The 18,491-nt window shown below is 36.9% G+C and overlaps 2 protein-coding genes across 2 annotated transcripts; both read left to right on the forward strand.

The window, feature by feature from the left end:
* Window positions 1–333: 333 nt before the first annotated feature.
* Window positions 334–11,784, forward strand: atxn7l2a (ataxin 7-like 2a). The gene is made up of 10 exons (XM_051911588.1): window positions 334–499; window positions 1,277–1,345; window positions 2,366–2,690; window positions 3,611–3,849; window positions 4,260–4,342; window positions 5,367–5,578; window positions 7,168–7,342; window positions 7,780–7,901; window positions 9,436–10,276; window positions 11,471–11,784. The coding sequence occupies exons 1-10, from the start codon at window positions 370–372 to the stop codon at window positions 11,486–11,488; spliced, it is 2,214 nt and encodes a 737-aa protein (XP_051767548.1). The 5' UTR covers window positions 334–369; the 3' UTR covers window positions 11,489–11,784.
* A 462-nt stretch (window positions 11,785–12,246) lies between these two features.
* On the forward strand, window positions 12,247–18,455 carry LOC127522045 (probable transmembrane reductase CYB561D1). Its single transcript, XM_051911590.1, has 4 exons — window positions 12,247–12,798; window positions 12,959–13,135; window positions 13,945–13,982; window positions 14,700–18,455. Exons 2-4 carry the CDS (start codon window positions 12,961–12,963, stop codon window positions 15,201–15,203), a joined length of 717 nt encoding a protein of 238 aa, XP_051767550.1. The 5' UTR covers window positions 12,247–12,798; window positions 12,959–12,960; the 3' UTR covers window positions 15,204–18,455.
* The last annotated feature ends 36 nt before the right edge of the window (window positions 18,456–18,491 follow it).

Genomic DNA, 18,491 nt, shown 5'->3' on the forward strand with positions numbered 1-18,491 from the left:
TAAGAAAATTAAGTCTATTTTAGAACCATTAAGATTTATTTTTGCATTTTGTATGTGCTTAATTGTCACGAAAATGTCACAACACTAACTAAAAACCTATAAAAAGTAAAATATAATTTTTTGATATATTAAGAATGTGAAATATTCAATCTCAGTTTAATAAACTATTTGCATGGCATATCTGTATATTTGTATTACTAAAGGGTTTGAATCATCGTACAGTAAAAATAGTGAAAAAACAAACAATAATGCAAATAAAAAGAACGAATAAAAACTACATGAAAAAAAATCTACAAGTGCGCGCACACGCAGGTTCCCCCTCCGCCAACGGGAACGCGCAATGTGACGTCAGCGCCTTGCCGCGCAGTGATGATGGCGGTGCGTGAACGCGCAGTTAAAGTAATGGCTGCTCTGGAACGGCGGGTGCCTTGTCTCGATGATTTCGTGGGCCAAAGCTGGAGCGTCTGGACGGAAAGAGCCAGCCTGACAGCATCGGAGGGTGAGTGAGTGCTTCGTGGCCGGTATTTCTAAATAAACCATAAAAAAGTCTCAGGGATGTGCTTTATATTTCGTGAAAAAGGCACGGCATCCCGAACCATGTTACCCAAACAAAGAACCTGCCGGGTCCTAGTGCCGGCCGGGTTACGCGCTTGCGCTCTCTCTCTCTGATGAGTGTCGTCATAATAGAACGTGTTCCGTGTTCGTTTTGTCTGGAACTTCAAATGTAACAAACGCACTCAGTTTGAAACCACGAATCTCCTTTTGTCGACTGGCACATTATCACACCAGTTAATAGTGTAGAGCTCATTTGCAGGTAGTTTTTATTTTGGCCCCACCCACAGAAGAGCTTGTGCTTCACAGATGACCAGTTCATGGCACAGATTGCATCTTACATTGAAAATCTTGGGGAATAAAATTTAAACAGCTAGCTAGATCTCATATTATTACTCTCATTAAACACCACAGTATGCATAATTCAGTACATGTCCTTTTTTTCCTCACAGGTTTGACTCAATATAGTGCATTTAGGACTGTAACCATTTATTCTGGACCAAATATAGTCCACCTTTGAAGAACCCATCATATATCTGAATATTGGAGGGGACGTGTTCTTTTCAGTGTTTACCATGGTTACTGCTCTTTGAATTGTTGGGTTTGAAGGTTGGATGTATATAAGCGGCCCATAACCCATATGTGCTGCTAAAGCATTGATTGATAATGCTTCTGTAATGGTCATGTTTTATGTTCCCTCTCTGTACACTTCCTCCAACCATAGGGTCCGATGGAGATGAATACAGCAAGAATGGCAAGAAAACGATGGAAACCATGACACTGAGGAAAGAGGGTAGGCATTCTATAACTTTCTTTTGATTTCATTGGGAGACGGTGGTATTACCATGAATTTAACCCATTTAATGTTGGACTGATGTATAAGCTGATTAATTAGCTGGTATTTGGCTGTTTTGAGATTATCAATATTAACAAAAGTGGTGGTTCTTACTGTCATGTGCCAACATCTATATTCTTTTGTGAAATTCAAGCAAATGTCATATTTTTTCATTCAGTGTCTTTAGTTTCAATTCAACAGCTATTATTGCAATGTTATATAGGGTGAACTCAGGTAAATTACCTAGTTTATACAGTGCAGTTTACCTGCATACAGTTTATCAGCATTATATCAGCCATCAACCACCCTTTTCTTTACATTTTGGCAAAAACCATTAAAATTCTCACATTGGTTGTCCTGTAAACCCATTCTAACATACTGTAATTTCATCCTTGTCATAAAACCCCTAATAATTAACATTTCTTTAATGATTTTTCTAATTACGACAAAGAAAGTAGTGGTCAGCTTATATTTGTTTTCTTTAAACAATGCCAACATGGTAGCTATGTCGATATGCACAATATTTGGCAGATGACACATAATAAATATTGCTGAAATGAAATTAATGCTTATATGAATGTAATGATACACAGCCTCTAACATATCTTATGTGGTTATTAGCAACATGTACCTTCTGTATAATATATATTTCTGTTTTCAGTTTTAACTTAATTGTGCAAGCAGACATTGCTTTTGACCAATGAGATAATCAAATGTCGTAACATTTATAAAAAGGTCCGTTTTCTTTTAAGTAAAACATAATTTCATATTTTTGTGATGATAATGTGAAATGTTTCTGTTCAGTTTAACCTTAAGATGGTCAAATATTGGACGGTCACTAGTATGAACTGCCTTTGCCTGTTTAGTTAACTTGAATCATTCTTTCTGGAGAAAATGTGTGTGTTTAGAAACATTTTCTGTAGTTTCCAGTTTTGGAACAGAGCTAATTTGTCCCTATTGTTTGGTATGCTTCTGCAGATATGTCCATCTTTGGTCATTATCCTGGGCACGATGACTTCTACCTGGTGGTGTGTGGCCACTGCAGTCAGGTGGTGAAGCCTCAGGCGTTCGAAAAGCATTGCGAAAGGAGACACGGCCCTCTGGGTAAGCTCTATGCACACCTTCGCTCCACCCCACCTCCACCTCAACAGCAAAGACCCCGCCATGGACACACCCCGCCCTCCCATGGAACATCCTCTTGGAGTGGCAGGAACCAGAATGTCGTGCCCCTGCGGGCGTCTCCGCAATCTCCCTCCACGCCGCCTCAATTCAGACACTCAAAACCTCCAAAAGATGGAGTTTGGTAAGATTAACAAATCTGATCTTGTTATTTTATGTTTAAGGGATAGTTCACCCAAAAATTAAAATTGTCATCTTTTATGTCATTCCAAACCCGTAAGACTTTTGTTCACCTTCGGAACACAAATGAAGATATTTTTATTGAAATCTTATAGTTTCTGTCTGTCCTTTAAAAGTCTATTCCCCCAAAACTCTGACGTTTATAAAAGAAAAAAAAAAAAAAAGGAAAGGAAAGGAAAAAGTAAAATAAATACATAAGAATCTAGTGGTTTAATCCAAATTTTCTGAAGAGACACGATCACTTTATACAACAAACCATTTTAATTTAGGCTTTTATTCACATACAAACATTGATCAGCGAACACAAACAGAAGCATGCTTGATGCACGAGAACAAACCTCATTGGTTCTTGCGGAAGCTCAAACGTGCTGCGTAACACATGAGAATGAACCTCATTGGTTTTTGCACGTCAAGCAAACACGCTTGAGCTTACATTTACCAAATTTGAATATGCTATATGTTCGTTTGCTGATCAATGTTTAGCTATATGTGAATAAAAGCCTAAATTAAATCTGTTCATCATATAAAGCAATTGTCTCTTCAGAAGATTTTGATTAAACTGCTAGGTTCTTAAGTATTTATTTTACATTCTGTTTTTGATGCGTCAGAGTTTTGGGTGAATAGACTTTCAATGGAGGGACAGAAATCTCTCAGATTTCAGTTAAAATTTGTGTTCCAAAGATAAATGAAAGTCTCATGGATTTGGAACAACATGAGAGTGAGTAAATGATACCTGAATTTTTATTATCAGGTGAACTATCTCTTTAAAAGAGTGTCTGAAGTGTAAGAGTCTGATGAACTGTGGTTATTAGCAACATATACAATACATCATGTATAATTTATAAATGACTATCTTTTCCCCAGGCACTCACCTTCAAACTCGAGTCATTCAGAATCAGCTGTTTTTAAGCAGCCCCCTCCCATCGAACCCACGCGGAGCTCCCCTCCCCCTACTCACAGAGACCCCCCATGGCCACATGGAGGCCCGTCGCCAAATCGGCCTTCCTCAACTGAGAGGCCTCAATCCCAGAGAGGCGAGGCTGCCTCAGCCCCTGTCGCCTCCGGACACCTCCGTGGGCAGAGGACGTACAAGATGGTCTCCAGTAAGTCAATCATAGTAAATCATAGCCATCTCTCCAAATTAGGCTGATATATTATAATTATACAGTTTGCACTTTATAATTAAGTTGCACGATGCATTTTTTTTTTTTTTAATGTGCATCCCACTGACTACTTTAGGTGTACAAAGGCTGCATCTTTTTGTGGTTCCTGACATGCCTGATTATTAATCTATATGTATAAACAGCCCCCAAAGTCACATGATTAGGCAGTAAATCTAAGCATAAAACCAAGCTTTAGCCACAGAATAGTCCTTGAATTTTTATATTTATAACTATAACTATGGCTCTCTTGGCTTCTAAATTTAAGTACCTTCCATGCAGTAATGTATATAGACCAGCTAGTCACAAAACCATGAATTTGACCATAAAATGCTTTTCTCGTTTTTCTGCAGAAAAAGAATGTGACCTCGACAAGCACTGTGGTGTGTTGGACCCCGAGAGAAAGAAAGTTTGTACTCGACTTCTGACCTGCAATGTGAGTTGACCACCACTTCGTCTAACCATATCCTGTTATCAGTGTGCAACGTTTCTTATTCATAGTGAACATATGACATACTGATCTTTATTCAGACAGAAGCAGAATTGTTGCTTTTTACTGCGCTGTAGTAGTAGTGGAAATATATCTTGCCATCAGAGTTTTGAAGCCCTTCACTGGAAGCTGGTTTCAGTGTATAGACAGACAGGAAGTTCAGCCGACATGACTAACAGGAAATGGGGAAGGGATTACAGGAAAAGCCTCTCTTCATTTGTGTAGCACGGCTTCAGGTTTTTGCTAAATCAACAGAAATTATCTGTCTGTAGGCCTAGTCAGTGTAGCTAAAATACAAATAACAATACATAAACCTCTTTTCCTTTTTTTTTTTTTTTTTTTTTTTACTAGATCATTGTAATACATGAGAAATATTTAACAGGAACTTGCATGACCATTTTTGAGTGATGAATGACTATAAAAGTGTATTTGGGTGCTAAAATATGTTTAATGCTCTAATACTCATGAGTTATGAGATGAGGGATTGTGAAGCTATCTATAGGAGTAATAAAAAGCGCATTAAATGGCATAATAAAAAGTGTATTAAAATCACTGAATATTGCAAAGTGCTTGTGAATATTTGAGATATCAGGCATGTTTTTTTTAAGAACTCCGGTACTCAAATAAAGGAAGAATATGTCTTGTTTTACAGCTAAATTATGTTTTTTAAAATCCAGGGCACGGTGCTATGTGAGTGTTATATAAAATGTTTTTTTGGCCATAAATTTATAATAACGCATTGTTTGCATTGTGCAGTCATCAGGGTGAGCGCTTCCTCTAAATTATTTATTCAAACTACACTTTCCCTTAAAGGCTTTCCAGTGCTTAATATTCTACAAAAGCCAAAAAAAACACAATTCCTGATGAAAGCACTTGCGCTCTCATCAGTCCAAACCAGTTAGCATATGTTTTATGAATGAAAGTGTGTTGCAGGGTTTCATTCCAAAAAAAAACATCATCTCTCCTCCAGATTCATTCCATTCATCAGCGCAGGAAGGTGCAAGGCAGAAGTAAAAACTTTGACCAGCTGGTGGCGGAGCTGAAGATGAGTTCGAAGGCTCGTGATCGTGTATCTCAGGCCCCGGAGAGTTCAGCTGCTCCGACTGTAAGCCCAGAACCTCCCAGAGATGCACCTGCACCGCCTCTCTGCCGGAGACCTCTGACCAACAGCCCTGCATTTAGGTTAGAAACATCAGTCAAAAAATCTCTCTCTCTCTATAATATATATATTACTGCTATCAAATTTAACGCGTTAACGCATGCGAATGATTGTTTAACGCTTTAAAAATATTTAACGCAATTAACGTAGCATCTTTTTTTTTTTTTTTTTTTTTTTTTTTTTTTCATCATCCATATTTATGCAAATGCTTTTAAGCCATTAAAGCACAACAAGACATAAAGAGAACAGAGTGGTTCTGGCTAATAATGCTACCTATTAGATTGTGCTACCAACACTGTTTGTATTGTTTTAAGGGTAGGTTTAGTGTAGGGGTTGGTAAGGATGTTAATAAAGCCTCAAACCACATGAATATGATGGTGGTAGCACAATCTGATTTGGGTTTTTTCACCCTCAAATTATGCTGTTTAGTATTTTAATGGGAGGTATTAAAATCTAAGCAGGTAGCGCTCGCGCTTGAACGGACAAAAACACACACAAAAATGCCAAAATTCCCGTTTTGTCAAGTATCCTCGTAAGCACAGTCTTAAATGAGGTAAATAAAGTCTTAAATGAACATAGAGTTGTGAGAAAATAGGATGCAGATCCGCGTCATGTGCGGCAAGTCTTAAAGTGACAGCAGCCTAATAAACTTGCTACAGTCTGCCATTAAATAAAGAAAATCACTCACTGCTCTTAATTTAATAACTTTTGGTAGCTTTAATAAAAAGTAATAAAAAATTAATCTATATTTTAATCTAAATTATGCAGTGGAGACTGAAGTGTTTGATAACTGCTTTGATTCTGGATATTCTGTTAGATCAAATATTTTAAATAGACTGTTTTTGTTGTTTCTATATTAATTTGGAGATTAAATGTTAAATTACAATATAAAAATATATTACACTTTAATGGTAAGTGCGATTGAATGTGATAATTACAGAAATTGATTTTTTTTTTTTTTTTTTTTTTTGATTGACAGCACTTTTTATATATAATATTACTTTTGACAACACTAATAAATATATTATATAATATATTTATTAGTGTTGTCAAAAGTACCAAGTTGATACTGAAATTTTATAAATGATGTTTTGATTCGTAAACACCTCTGATTGGCCATTGTGTTCACATGCTCAACATATGTCTGATTGGCTGCAATGATCAACGCAGGGGAGCATTTGAAAGCACATGGAAGTGTTTGAAAGTGAAAGACCGGTCCGCTGAGAGACGCCTGCTTTCAAACCCTCCCGTGTGTATCTGTGTATGCGCTCGGTGAAGAACGTCATTGACTATTTACAACCTGTTTTTGAAGCGTTGATCATTGTAGCCAATCACAGAGGTATCTGATGAGCGCATGAACACAATGGCCAATCAGAGGTGTTTACGAATCCGCTCAACAGCGCTCAAAGCATCACATTTTTAAAATTTCAGTATCGACTTGATATCGAAGTTTGTACTTTTGACAACACTAATATAATTTATGACTTTTTTATGTGAAATTAAACTGTAAGTGAACTGTTACTGTTAATGTACATTTGTTTGGCGAATAGTTGCATGTAGTTTGCTGGAGTCTTTAAAGACCTTTGCTTCTGTTCATCTGTTCGTGTGGCAGAACACCCACATTGTCTGAAAGCGTGGAGGAGGATAAACCCTATCTGGAGGATGGCAGCACACGACCACACTCTCCTCTCACCCAGGCCCACATCTCAGGTGATGAGAGTGAAGGAGAGGGGAACGATGACCTCGCAGACTGGCACTCGAGTCCATGGCATCCCAAACCAGCCGCGGTACAAACAACTACTTACAGTGTCATCTAGCATTACTATAATTATGTAATAGGCGGGTAATAAGAGTTATAGAAGTAATTAAGGTAAACATCAGTATTATAATGGTTCATAATTAAAGGCTATAAAAGGCTTATTGATTTAAAGAGAGCGTCGTCTGAAGAGAGCAACGAAAGGCTGTAAAGGAAAAGTTGTGCAGAATGCCCTTATATGGAGATGGTTTGGGCGTGTTTTATGCAAATGACTTGAATACTCCAAATTCGCGTATGCACGTGTTGTGAATTAACCAGAGATTTTTCGTGAGAAGTTCTATAATAATCCACGCAATTATTAGTGATTGAGATGCATTGTCTGTGGTCTTTAAATACCAACTTTTTATATAGTCTTTATATTTGAAAGAAAGAGTATTAGTGTTAATGCTTGGCTTTTTCCCCCCATAGCTTTGTTCATTTGGGAGTCATTCTCTGGGTCACGGTGTCTTCACTTTCGATCGACGATTGCACCATCTACGGTCTGCCATGAGTGTCATGGTGGAGAACCACCTCAGCGCACATCTGTGGAAGTAAGAACCTCCCAACTTATATATGCCGTATCATAACAGTATGATTGTGTCATTGTGTCAAACAGTGTGGTCATATTAACAAAAGGCTCAAAAGCAGGCATTGCTGCTGTGGCAATCTCCAAAATCTCACAAAACATGTCACAAACATGTCCAAGTAATACTTCACCCTGATATCAAAAGGAAAAAATAAGGAATAAAATAAAATAAAAATGAAGTCATCATTTACTCACCTTGGCGTTGTTCTAATGCAGTATTCTTTCTTTTTCGGACCACAAAAGGAGATTTTTATTTTTTTATTTTATTTATTTATTTATTTTTAAATATCCCACTCATGCTTGTTCAAAAAATGGCAGTGAATAGCGACCACCATCAATATTCCAAGTGTTCTGGGAGTATACGATAGGGTTTGGTGAAAAACAAACCGAAATTTAATGTATTATTTAATGAAAATCCTGAAAAAAGTATCACCTGAATGTATTTTAGGATTTCTATCTGAAATGTCTTATATAGTTTTTTTGTTAATTGTATAAATGTTATTTTGTTTTCGTCATGAAAATAGCCTTGTTGCTGACAGTTCACTCTGACTTGACCAGAAAAAGCACAGAAGTTTTGAGAAATTGTGAGTTTTGTGAGAAATGAAGATTAATAAATATGACATAAAATACAATCCATGTACTTCCTCCTTTGAGGCGAATATATCCGTCGTGTTCGTCGTAACAAGAAGTTAACACGTTTACAACTGTCATCTGACAACCGGAGTTCCTGTCCTGAGAACTCAGTGTGAAGAAAGTTTCTAGGCGTTGTATTTCATATCGTGTTTTTATTAATCTTGATTTTCACAACTTGTGTGCTTTTTCTGGGCAAGTTGTGAGTGAACTGCGGCACTAATAGAATCTCACGAACTCTCGCCATGCACAGAAGACCAACTGCCAAGGTCAGAATTCTCGTTAAATAATACATTAAATAAATTTCTGTTTGTTTTTCACCAAAGCCTATCGTATACCTCCAGAACACTTGGAATATATAATACGTGTTGCATGGGATCATTCTGTGATATTTTTTTTTGTTTTTTTTCTAAAAGCTTGATGCTGGTCGCTATTCACTGACATTACATGGACGAGAGTGAGTAGGACTTTATTTTATTTTTTTTATTTTTTTTAAATTCTCCTTTTGTGGTCCAAAAAAGAAAGAAGGGCATATGGCATTAGAACAACACCAGAGTGAGTAAATGATGACTTAATTTTCATTTTAGGGTGAACTATCCCTTTAATTTTAATGAAAAGACACAATGTAAATGTTGTTTTTGTCGATTGATTTTGGGTGAAATGTGAGCAGGACTTGTTCTTGACACGTGTCATGAGATTGTGCTCTGAGACTGTTCCAAGATCCACTAAGGTTAATCTCCATTAGTTAAAGCTCTTCAGACCCTAACGAAACCTATTTCTTCTAGACAAAGCTGTGTCTTTACTCCCTGTACTGCATGCGGAAGTGAAATATTCTTCTGATTCCCTCCTGCTTCCTCTCCTACTCACAGAAAAATACCTCAAGCATCCGATCCTCATTCCCAGAGTCCCCCAGCCAAGCCTGCAGCTGTTCCTGCCTCTCCTTCCTCCATTTCCCAGCATTCCAAACAGAAAGCAGGAAGTCACAACCCAACTTCTCTCAAGACTTCCTTCTACTCTTCCCACGGACCAGGCAAGGAGCCAAACCCACAGAGTTCATCCACCAGCAAGGCTTACGGTCAATCCGAGAACTCTGGGGGCGGTCAGTCCACAGCTCCCCCTTCTAAACTCGCTCGAGCTCCTGCTCAATCGGGCCCTGGTCGGCCCAAGAATCCGGTCGGCCGTCCCAGCAAACAGCAGCTGCGTCTCAGGGAAACAGAGCGGACGTCCACGACGGATGCCTCTGCACTGCGCAAACGGAAAGCCTCTTTCCAAGAGTCGGACGCTGTCAGCCCGGACAAGAATTGCATGTCCCAGAACAAGGGGCGGCCCCTCATCAGCAAAACGCCACCGTCAGCCTCTCACGGACAAACTAACGGCTCGCTTTCACCGGGAAGCAAGCCACGTCCCCAGCTCGCACCCTCGGATCCCCACGTGCCCTCCTCGTGGGCCTTTAAGAGGACTCACCCCCCGGCCCACCATTCGGCACCGGACGCTGCCCCGCACAGCCGAGGAGTGGACTCAGGACTGCACGGCAGGGTGGCCAGCTTTGATCACAAGGGTTTGGGGAAGAAACGCAAGAGCAGCGGCTCCTCTCCGCCCTCCAAACCCCACCGGCTGCCCACCTCCCCTCATTCCGGCTTCTATCCCTGGAAAGAAAGCAAAGGGGCGGGACTCTCCATAGGAGGGGAAAAGAAACTCAGCACACAAAAGGTGAGTGCATGTTTAGTTTTGTTAATTTTTAATATTATATTAATATTAATATTCTATTGCCACTGTATCTCTTGAGCTATGCTTAAATCAAATGTATCAATACATTTGTATAAGTAGGCCCAGATTTAAAGGGATAATTCACCCAAAAATGAAGTTTCTGTCATTTAAAACTTTTGTTAATCTTCGAAACACAAATGAAGATCTTTTAAGGAAATATGAGAGATTTCTGTCTCTCCATTGACAGCTACGCAACTGACACGTTATCGCTTCAAAAAGTTCATAAAGAGATCATAAAACTAATATGAATTGAGTGGTTTGGAGTCAGTCGTTTTTTTTGGGTGCCAAATTGTACGGACATAACTTTTGGCCAGGCTGTGGTACAAAGAAATTATGAAGACATGCAAAATTGAGAGAACCAATGAAATATTAATAACTGATTATGCTGCAGTCAGTGTCATTGTTTTGCATAGTAAAATAAACCCGTAGCTGTAGTTTAGCCCTTTTTTGCCAAATAATTTTGTTAAAAACTAGTTCTTTAGTTCTTTAGTTCTAGTTTAGTTCTTCCCTCATAATTAAAATATTTTAAAAAAATCTAAAATATTTTGATCGTTTAATCAAACTTGTAGGGTTATGGTGCAATTCAGTTAATTCCTCTTCCTGTTTTTTCATTAGAACATCATGTACATATTCTGAAGTCTTCCTACTTCCTATTTCATTATGAATAAAAGTGTTGTAATTGTTGAAATCTGTGGATTTCTCATGCAAGAATGCATTATGATAAAAAGTGACATTAAAAATATCTTTCAAATAAATGCTGTTTTTTTTTTTTTACTTTCTATTCATCAAAGGATCCTTAAATGCACAGCACAACTTTTTTCAACATTGAAATGTTTGAGCATCAAATCAGCATATTAGAATGATTTCTGAAGGATTATGTGACACTGAAGACTGGAGTAATGATGCTGAAAATTCACAGGAATAAATTACATTTTAAAATATATTCAAGTATAAAGCAGTTATTTTAAATGTTGTTTTTACTGGCGAGCATAAGAGACTTTTGAACAGCAGTTTTAAATTCAGTTTTACTTGCATATGCAACGTTGCCTTTACGAGGGGCTTGGGTATAATATTAGACACTGATGTTAAATATGGTTTATCGTCATATTAATTGTTTTATGTTGCCTTTTCCTGCAGCCAAAATTGCACCACTGAGAGTGCCAGCCTTACAAGCCACTAAAAGAGCGAGCCCTACGAACTCTACCATATAGAACTATGGACGCAGGACTCCGGATGTTTGACTGACTGTTTGAATTGTGTATGTATGTGTGTGTGCGCATGTTTAGCTACTATGAATGTCTGTCTGTGTGTATGTATGTATGTTGATGTGTATGAAACAAGATGGGGGAGTGAATTTCTCTGTGAATTCAGAAAATACCTCAGAATCTACTGAATAATGCTGCTACGTAAATGTTGTTTATAAAATGGATTAAAATATTCTTTATACTCGGCACTGTCTATTTCACTCGATATCTTGTGTAAAAACTTTAAATGTAATTACACATGAAATCTCACAAATATACACAGCATGCATATATACATGTTACATATTTCAGTCAATGGTTTGTTTAAAAAGCAGACTAATTTATATATATATATATATATATATATATATATATATATATATATATATATATATATATATATATATATATATATATATATATATATATATATATATACACATATAATAATATAATTTATATTATATATATATATATTATAGTTTATATTATTTTATATATATATATATATATATATATATATATAATATATATATTATTTTTATTTATATTATAATATATATATAATATAAATTATATATATCTCTATATATATATATATATATATATATATATATATATATATATATATAATTTGTCCTAAAATGTAATCTGCTTGAATGTGATATTTTTTAATTTAATGTCTATAAATCTATTTAAAAAAAGAAAAAAAGTCTATCCAGTAATCATGAAACGCGGGAAAAATAATGGAAATCCATTGGTCAGAGAGGAGTGGAACCCTGTACGTGAGAGCACCACACCTTTTCTGCCAAGTGTACAAAAATGACAAAAGTTGGTTTTGTCTGTGAAAACGGATCATCGGTCCACCTCTAGATGTCTTCATGCACTGTTTTTTTTTTTTTTCACTTTTAAATGTCTTGCGCATCCATTATACTGGCAAAAGCTTAGCTCATAAATATTAAGTAGATTACTGTTACGTATCATGTATTTTTTGAATATTAAAAAGTCTATGCGGACGTTCCTCGGCTACTGTCCTATGGTGAACGCTCGTCTTATGAATATTAATGTAGTCATGTTCGCGTTGCTTGGTAACCTTCCAATCGCAACTGCATGGCTCCTGAATATTAAGAGAGAATCCTTTACCGTAGTAGGATCCTTATCCAGGAAATGCGTTTCTATTTACTGTCACAACCACCAAACAGGAATAACAGCTTTCCTACCGTGAGTGTATTTTTTAAAACCGAGCGAGTTGAAATGTTAGGCGTTTCGGTTCTAAAAATCCCGGATAAATCTGGATTTGTGAAGCTCAGTGGGAATGACACTTGAGATACATGTTCTGTTGTGTACTTTGGACTTAAATGTAAATATCTGAGTTGCTCAGGAATGCCGCTCGGGATGCGCCCGTCGTCGGATGTGGAGTACAGTGCGGTTGGAGAGGGGCTCGGGATGCGGGACTTCTGGCTCTATGTGTGGCTGCGCAGAGTGTCTGTGGTCGCTGCGCACATCATTTCACTCGGCCTGTTTATTCTCATATCCATACTGTCCAGACCAGGAACAAGTGAGTTATTTCACTTCTTTTGCATATATTTACATCTGCATGTATATATTTGATACATATATGATGCTAGTCTGTGGCAGTACCTAGGTTACATAGATGATAATCATAATACTGAAATTTAAGTGCCATTTACATGGTAGTTAAAAAATACCACGATACATGTCCAAGAATATGGAAGAGCTCTGGTACTTCATATTGTTAAAAAGTTTTCGGAAAACTTTATTTAAAACATTACGTAGCACGCAAAATTCCTGACTGATTAATAATAAACCTACAGAACTTGGTTTAATAATATGTACGAGTATATATATGAATGAAAGTGCCGTGTCATTTCTACACCGAAAGTAGACATTTCCACAACAAACCAAGAAGTACCTTGTTTACCATAGTAGTACTATGTTTTGGAAGCGCACCGTTGTATTTTTATAGTATTATTTGAAATATATTGGCGCGTGAATACAATAATCATTCACTACCATGGTATATCTCAACGTACATTAAAATTATTATGATATTTTTGGACATTTTACAATGTTTTAAAAGATATACCAAATTGTTTTTGATATACCAAATTGGAATACCATGTAAATACCATTGTAGCTATATATGAAAATACAAAAAAGTACCATGTTATTACTGTTTTTTTTTGTTTTTTTGTTTTTTTTACATGTACTATGGTATGGTATGGTAATTCTATAGTAGGAACATGAACTAATGACGTTAAGCATATGTAAGGTTTAGTATTGATTAAAAAAAATTATATGAATATAAAGTATTTCTAAATATCATGCTGTGTTGATTAATTTCAGGTCTCTTCTCTTGGCATCCTGTCTGCATGTCACTTGGGGTACGTTTTTATATATTCAAATACACAAGATATTATACAATTCATTATGTTTTTAGCCATAAGTCTTTTTTTTATAGTCACTCCTGCAGTTTTTAATAATGCAGTGTCTCATTGACGTTCAGCCTCTCAGGGAATGAATAAAATATGTCTTTTGTAAATAATGAATAGAGTGTGGTGAAACACAAAGACAATGGAATTAGCCTCAGCTGCTTTACCATGAGAATCTGGTTACACTGACCTTGATGACAAACATAACACATTCACTTCTGTACTAATAATGAGGTGTGATGACCTGACAGAGGTCATTCTCAGAATCTGACCCACGTACAGTACACCATTTCCACAAAACAGAACTGTTTTCAACATTGATTATAATCAGAAATGTTTCTTGAGCAGCAAATCAGCATATTAGAATGATTTCTAAAGGATCATGTGACACTGAAGACTGGAGTAATGATGCTGAAAATTCAGCTTTGCCATTACAGTATTAAATTACATTTTAAAATATATTCAAATATAAAACAATTATTTAAAATTGTGATAATATTTCACTATATTACTGCTTTTACTGTATTTTTGATCAAACAAATGCAGCATCGATGAGCATAAGAGACTTCTTTCACTTTTGAGTGGTATTGTATATTGGACTCTTTCCAAAAAAGCAGAAAAATTTGTGTTTTACTTGATACACACGTCCTCTTTTCTCTCCCGTCTTAGTTTTGTCTGTGCATGACAGAAGGGATCCTACTTTTCTCCGCTGAGGGCACCCCGTTCTGCTTCAAATCCCGTAAGTGGAAGGTCCGTCTGCACTGGTTCTTTCAGGCCCTGCTGCTGGTGTGTGGCGCTACAGGATTCTGCTTCATGGTGGCCAGTAAGAACATAAAAGAGAATTCGCACTTTACTTCCTGGCACAGCCTGCTGGGACTCACTACGATGGCTGCTACTGTGCTGCAGGCGATATGTGGCGTCGTTCTCCTGTTCCCTAAACTCATCAGCACTTACTCGTTTTCTCGGTGGAGATTGTATCATGCCACCTGTGGCCTGGTGGCCTACCTGCTTGCCACCATCACGGTCATGTCAGCCATGTTTACAGACTGGTTTCAGGCTTCGGTGACAGGCATAATCTGGTATATCTTCCTACTCCTCCCACTTTTTCCTGCCTTAGTGGTGATGAACCAAATCACTAGTGCCTTCCTGCCCAAAAAGAAGATTACTAGTTGAAAACTAAAGCCTCAAATTAAAGCCTTATTTAGGGATCTGGGGCCTCATTTATAAAGTTCCCTAAATGGGAACATACAACAATTTCCTAAATGTTCCTACGAATGTTTTATAAAATGTCCATATGCACAAAAAAGGTTCCTAATTGCATCGCACTTTATAAATCACGCTCATCATCATGGGCAAGTGTGCGTATATATACACATGACAACTCTCTGAATAGATTTAACCAGCATTTATTAATAAGAATGGTATGTACATAGGTTTAGTCTTGGCAGATTAGATCTGCCACGCTGCTGCATGAGTGAAAGCTACTGCTGAAACATGCGCATAAATACGCAGAATAGAATGCAAGCTGCTGCAAGGGAAGTAGGGAGAACCCCCAGATCTAGGCAGGTGGTGCTGGGGAGGGAGGAGGGCTAGGAAAATTCCCATGGCGCGATGCACTGAGTTGAGCCTGTTCGGGACTGAAATAAATAGACAGAATAAACAGGGGTGCGTTTCCCAAAAGCATCTTTAAACAACTATGATCGCAAATTCCGTTGAACTCTGTCAAAGACTATAGAATAACACAAGACACGGCACTCGTATCGTTTTGAATGGGAGAAAGTGCAACACGCAATATGGCGAAATAAGTCCTGCCTTCTAAATAAGAGCCAATCGCCGATTGGTAAAGTCATCATGTCGCTGCAGCAGCCGTTTGAAACTCATTAGCTTGATCCAGCCTGAAAAATACTGTTTTTTTTTTTTGTCATGAATCGAGCGTTTAGGAACAAAATTTATGAGACAGTTGTTGTCAGATTTCATTGGGGATTTCAAATATGAAATTTAATCGATAGCTTGGCGAACAGCTTTGGAGAATTTGATGTTTCCCCATTCAAAGAGATAGGAGCTGCACTTGCATGCCTGAGAGGCGTTTTAAAGATGGCCGCCGAGTGAAATGACTTGTCTTAAAGGGACTTTGACTCTGTTGATAACGACGGAACTTGCGACCATATTTGGCTTTGGGAAACGCATTCCAGATCGATTGGCCAAAGTGGACAGCTTTAAGAGAACCAATCAGCTGCTCGGAAGAGTTTTTATGACTGAACTATATATAAATATAAATACATAACATTTTTTCAGGAAATCATATAATTAATAAATAAATTTCAGTGACGTAATTATCAAAAAAAGTTGCTTATATGTGCATATAATAATATTAATGCGTATTGTGATTGTCTTTTTATATTTACCTCCAACAATGTTGGATTTTTTGGTAACACAATAATGTAATCAAATCCGATTGAATGTGCATTTTATAAATGAGGCCCCTGAGCTTTAGAAACTTTAGAAACAGCATGAAACAAACGTGATGACATTTGATTTAATTTCTTCCATTTTAAAACCACTTTTTGACATTTTAAATGATGCTCACTGACATAGGATTTTTGCCCTGTCCCAAATGGCACACTTTATGTGTACTTGCAGTCTTTTCAGGCCAGTTCACACTGCACCAGCAGACGCCAACCAACGGCAACAGACACTTTGTCGGGTTTTGTTGGATCAGTGTGTTACTCCTGTTGGCATTGGTCGGCGCTTGTTTGTTTGGCAGATTGTGAAATTGTCTGAGAAGTGACGTACTGTAATCTGGTGATTGTCCATCTTTAGAGATACAAGCAGTTGAGATAGGCCCTGCAATCATACTAACAGTATGTGTAGTTTGATTCTACTGGGATAGGAAAACTACAAATATTCATCCAAACCAGTAGGTGTCACTATAAAGTCCAAAACCACTGTTGTATTAAATACGATAGTCTAATAGCATTTTTGCGTCCTTGAAGAGCACTTTCGGTGATCATATGGTCATTCCCACAAAAGTGAGCAACTAAAGGCAGTTAGCGAAGTGCATATAGTTATTTTAATGAATTAAATTAGCTGTTTATAATCATGTGATCCTGCGTGTCCTTGTGATTTGTTTTGACACCTTTATTTACCAGGGATTTTGTAAACCCAAGGACTATGCACTGAAAATATATTTGCATATTTTCAATATTTACAAAAAAAAAAAGAAAAGAAAAAAAGAATGTTTTACCTTCATAATGAGTATGGTGTACTGATGCTCACTTTCTAATTGAATGCTGACTACTGATATTTTTTTCTTGAGGACTTGCTTGAACATTGTAAATTAGTAATTCTATATTTGCATATTTTTCATAATCTAATACAAGCAACTGGTTGTGCTTCACAGAGGACACATTTTTATGTTTTTTCCTATGCACTGCTGAATAGGGAGCCTCATGGCACTGGGAAAATGAACAAAATTGCTGTTTGCATTGCAAGAATATGCTTATTGTATTAATATAAAACTTGCAAATGTTTTAGGTATATCATTGTCATGTTCTTCTCTTATTTCAACCTCATCCTTGTGAGTTTTGCATGATTTTACAGAGCTGTAGTTCAGTTTGTTCATGTTGCAGTAGCTTTTGATTGTGTGCCTTCCTCTGTATGATACTTTCCTGAACAACATGACAGAAAAATTAGTTATTTTGACTTTTTTTTTCTTTGTCTGGACTTGAGATGCAATGAGAACATTTTACTGTACTTCCCAATATTTATTTTTATTATGGCTGACAACAAATATGTTTTGTGTTATTTTAAGAAAACTATGTAAGCTTCAGTCTAAATATAAGCACTAGTAATATCTGCATCCAATGATAATGATAATGACCGATAATGTTATATTGTGCATATTTAGTCTGGACAGTAAAATGAGCACATTAATATGGGCATCTGATGCTTAGTTCAAAGCTTTATTTGTAAAGTCAGTATCAGTTTATGTCTTTTCATTATGTGGCACATAACTAGAGATTATTTGTTCCATCTCTTGTGTTTATATATGCCTGTATTATTTGTGTGCTGCATTTTAACACACACTAGACTAGTATAACTGTTATGTGCAGTGTCATGGACTCAGTTTAATACAGACTGTTTACTGTATTGATTTGACAGTGCAAGTTTTTTATGTAACTGCACAATGTGGTCAGGTTATAAGATTTTAAAGCTACACCTATGAATGTAGAAAACAATGACTCAGGGTTGTCTGTGAATTATTGGCATATGAACTACAAAATAGGAGTATTTTACTCTGTACTGTATGAAATGTATTTGAGGGTTGGCGTGATCGTTCTTATGAACAGTGAATGATTGTTTTTACTCAATGCTTTGTCAATTTCTGTAAAATAAACATTATCAAACAAGCATTATTTACAAAAAGACTTGTCACATGTTTTATCTGCTGATGTCGTACTT

The sequence above is a fragment of the Ctenopharyngodon idella genome, chromosome 11 (genome assembly GCF_019924925.1).
Source record: "Ctenopharyngodon idella isolate HZGC_01 chromosome 11, HZGC01, whole genome shotgun sequence".
NCBI lineage: Eukaryota > Metazoa > Chordata > Actinopteri > Cypriniformes > Xenocyprididae > Ctenopharyngodon > Ctenopharyngodon idella.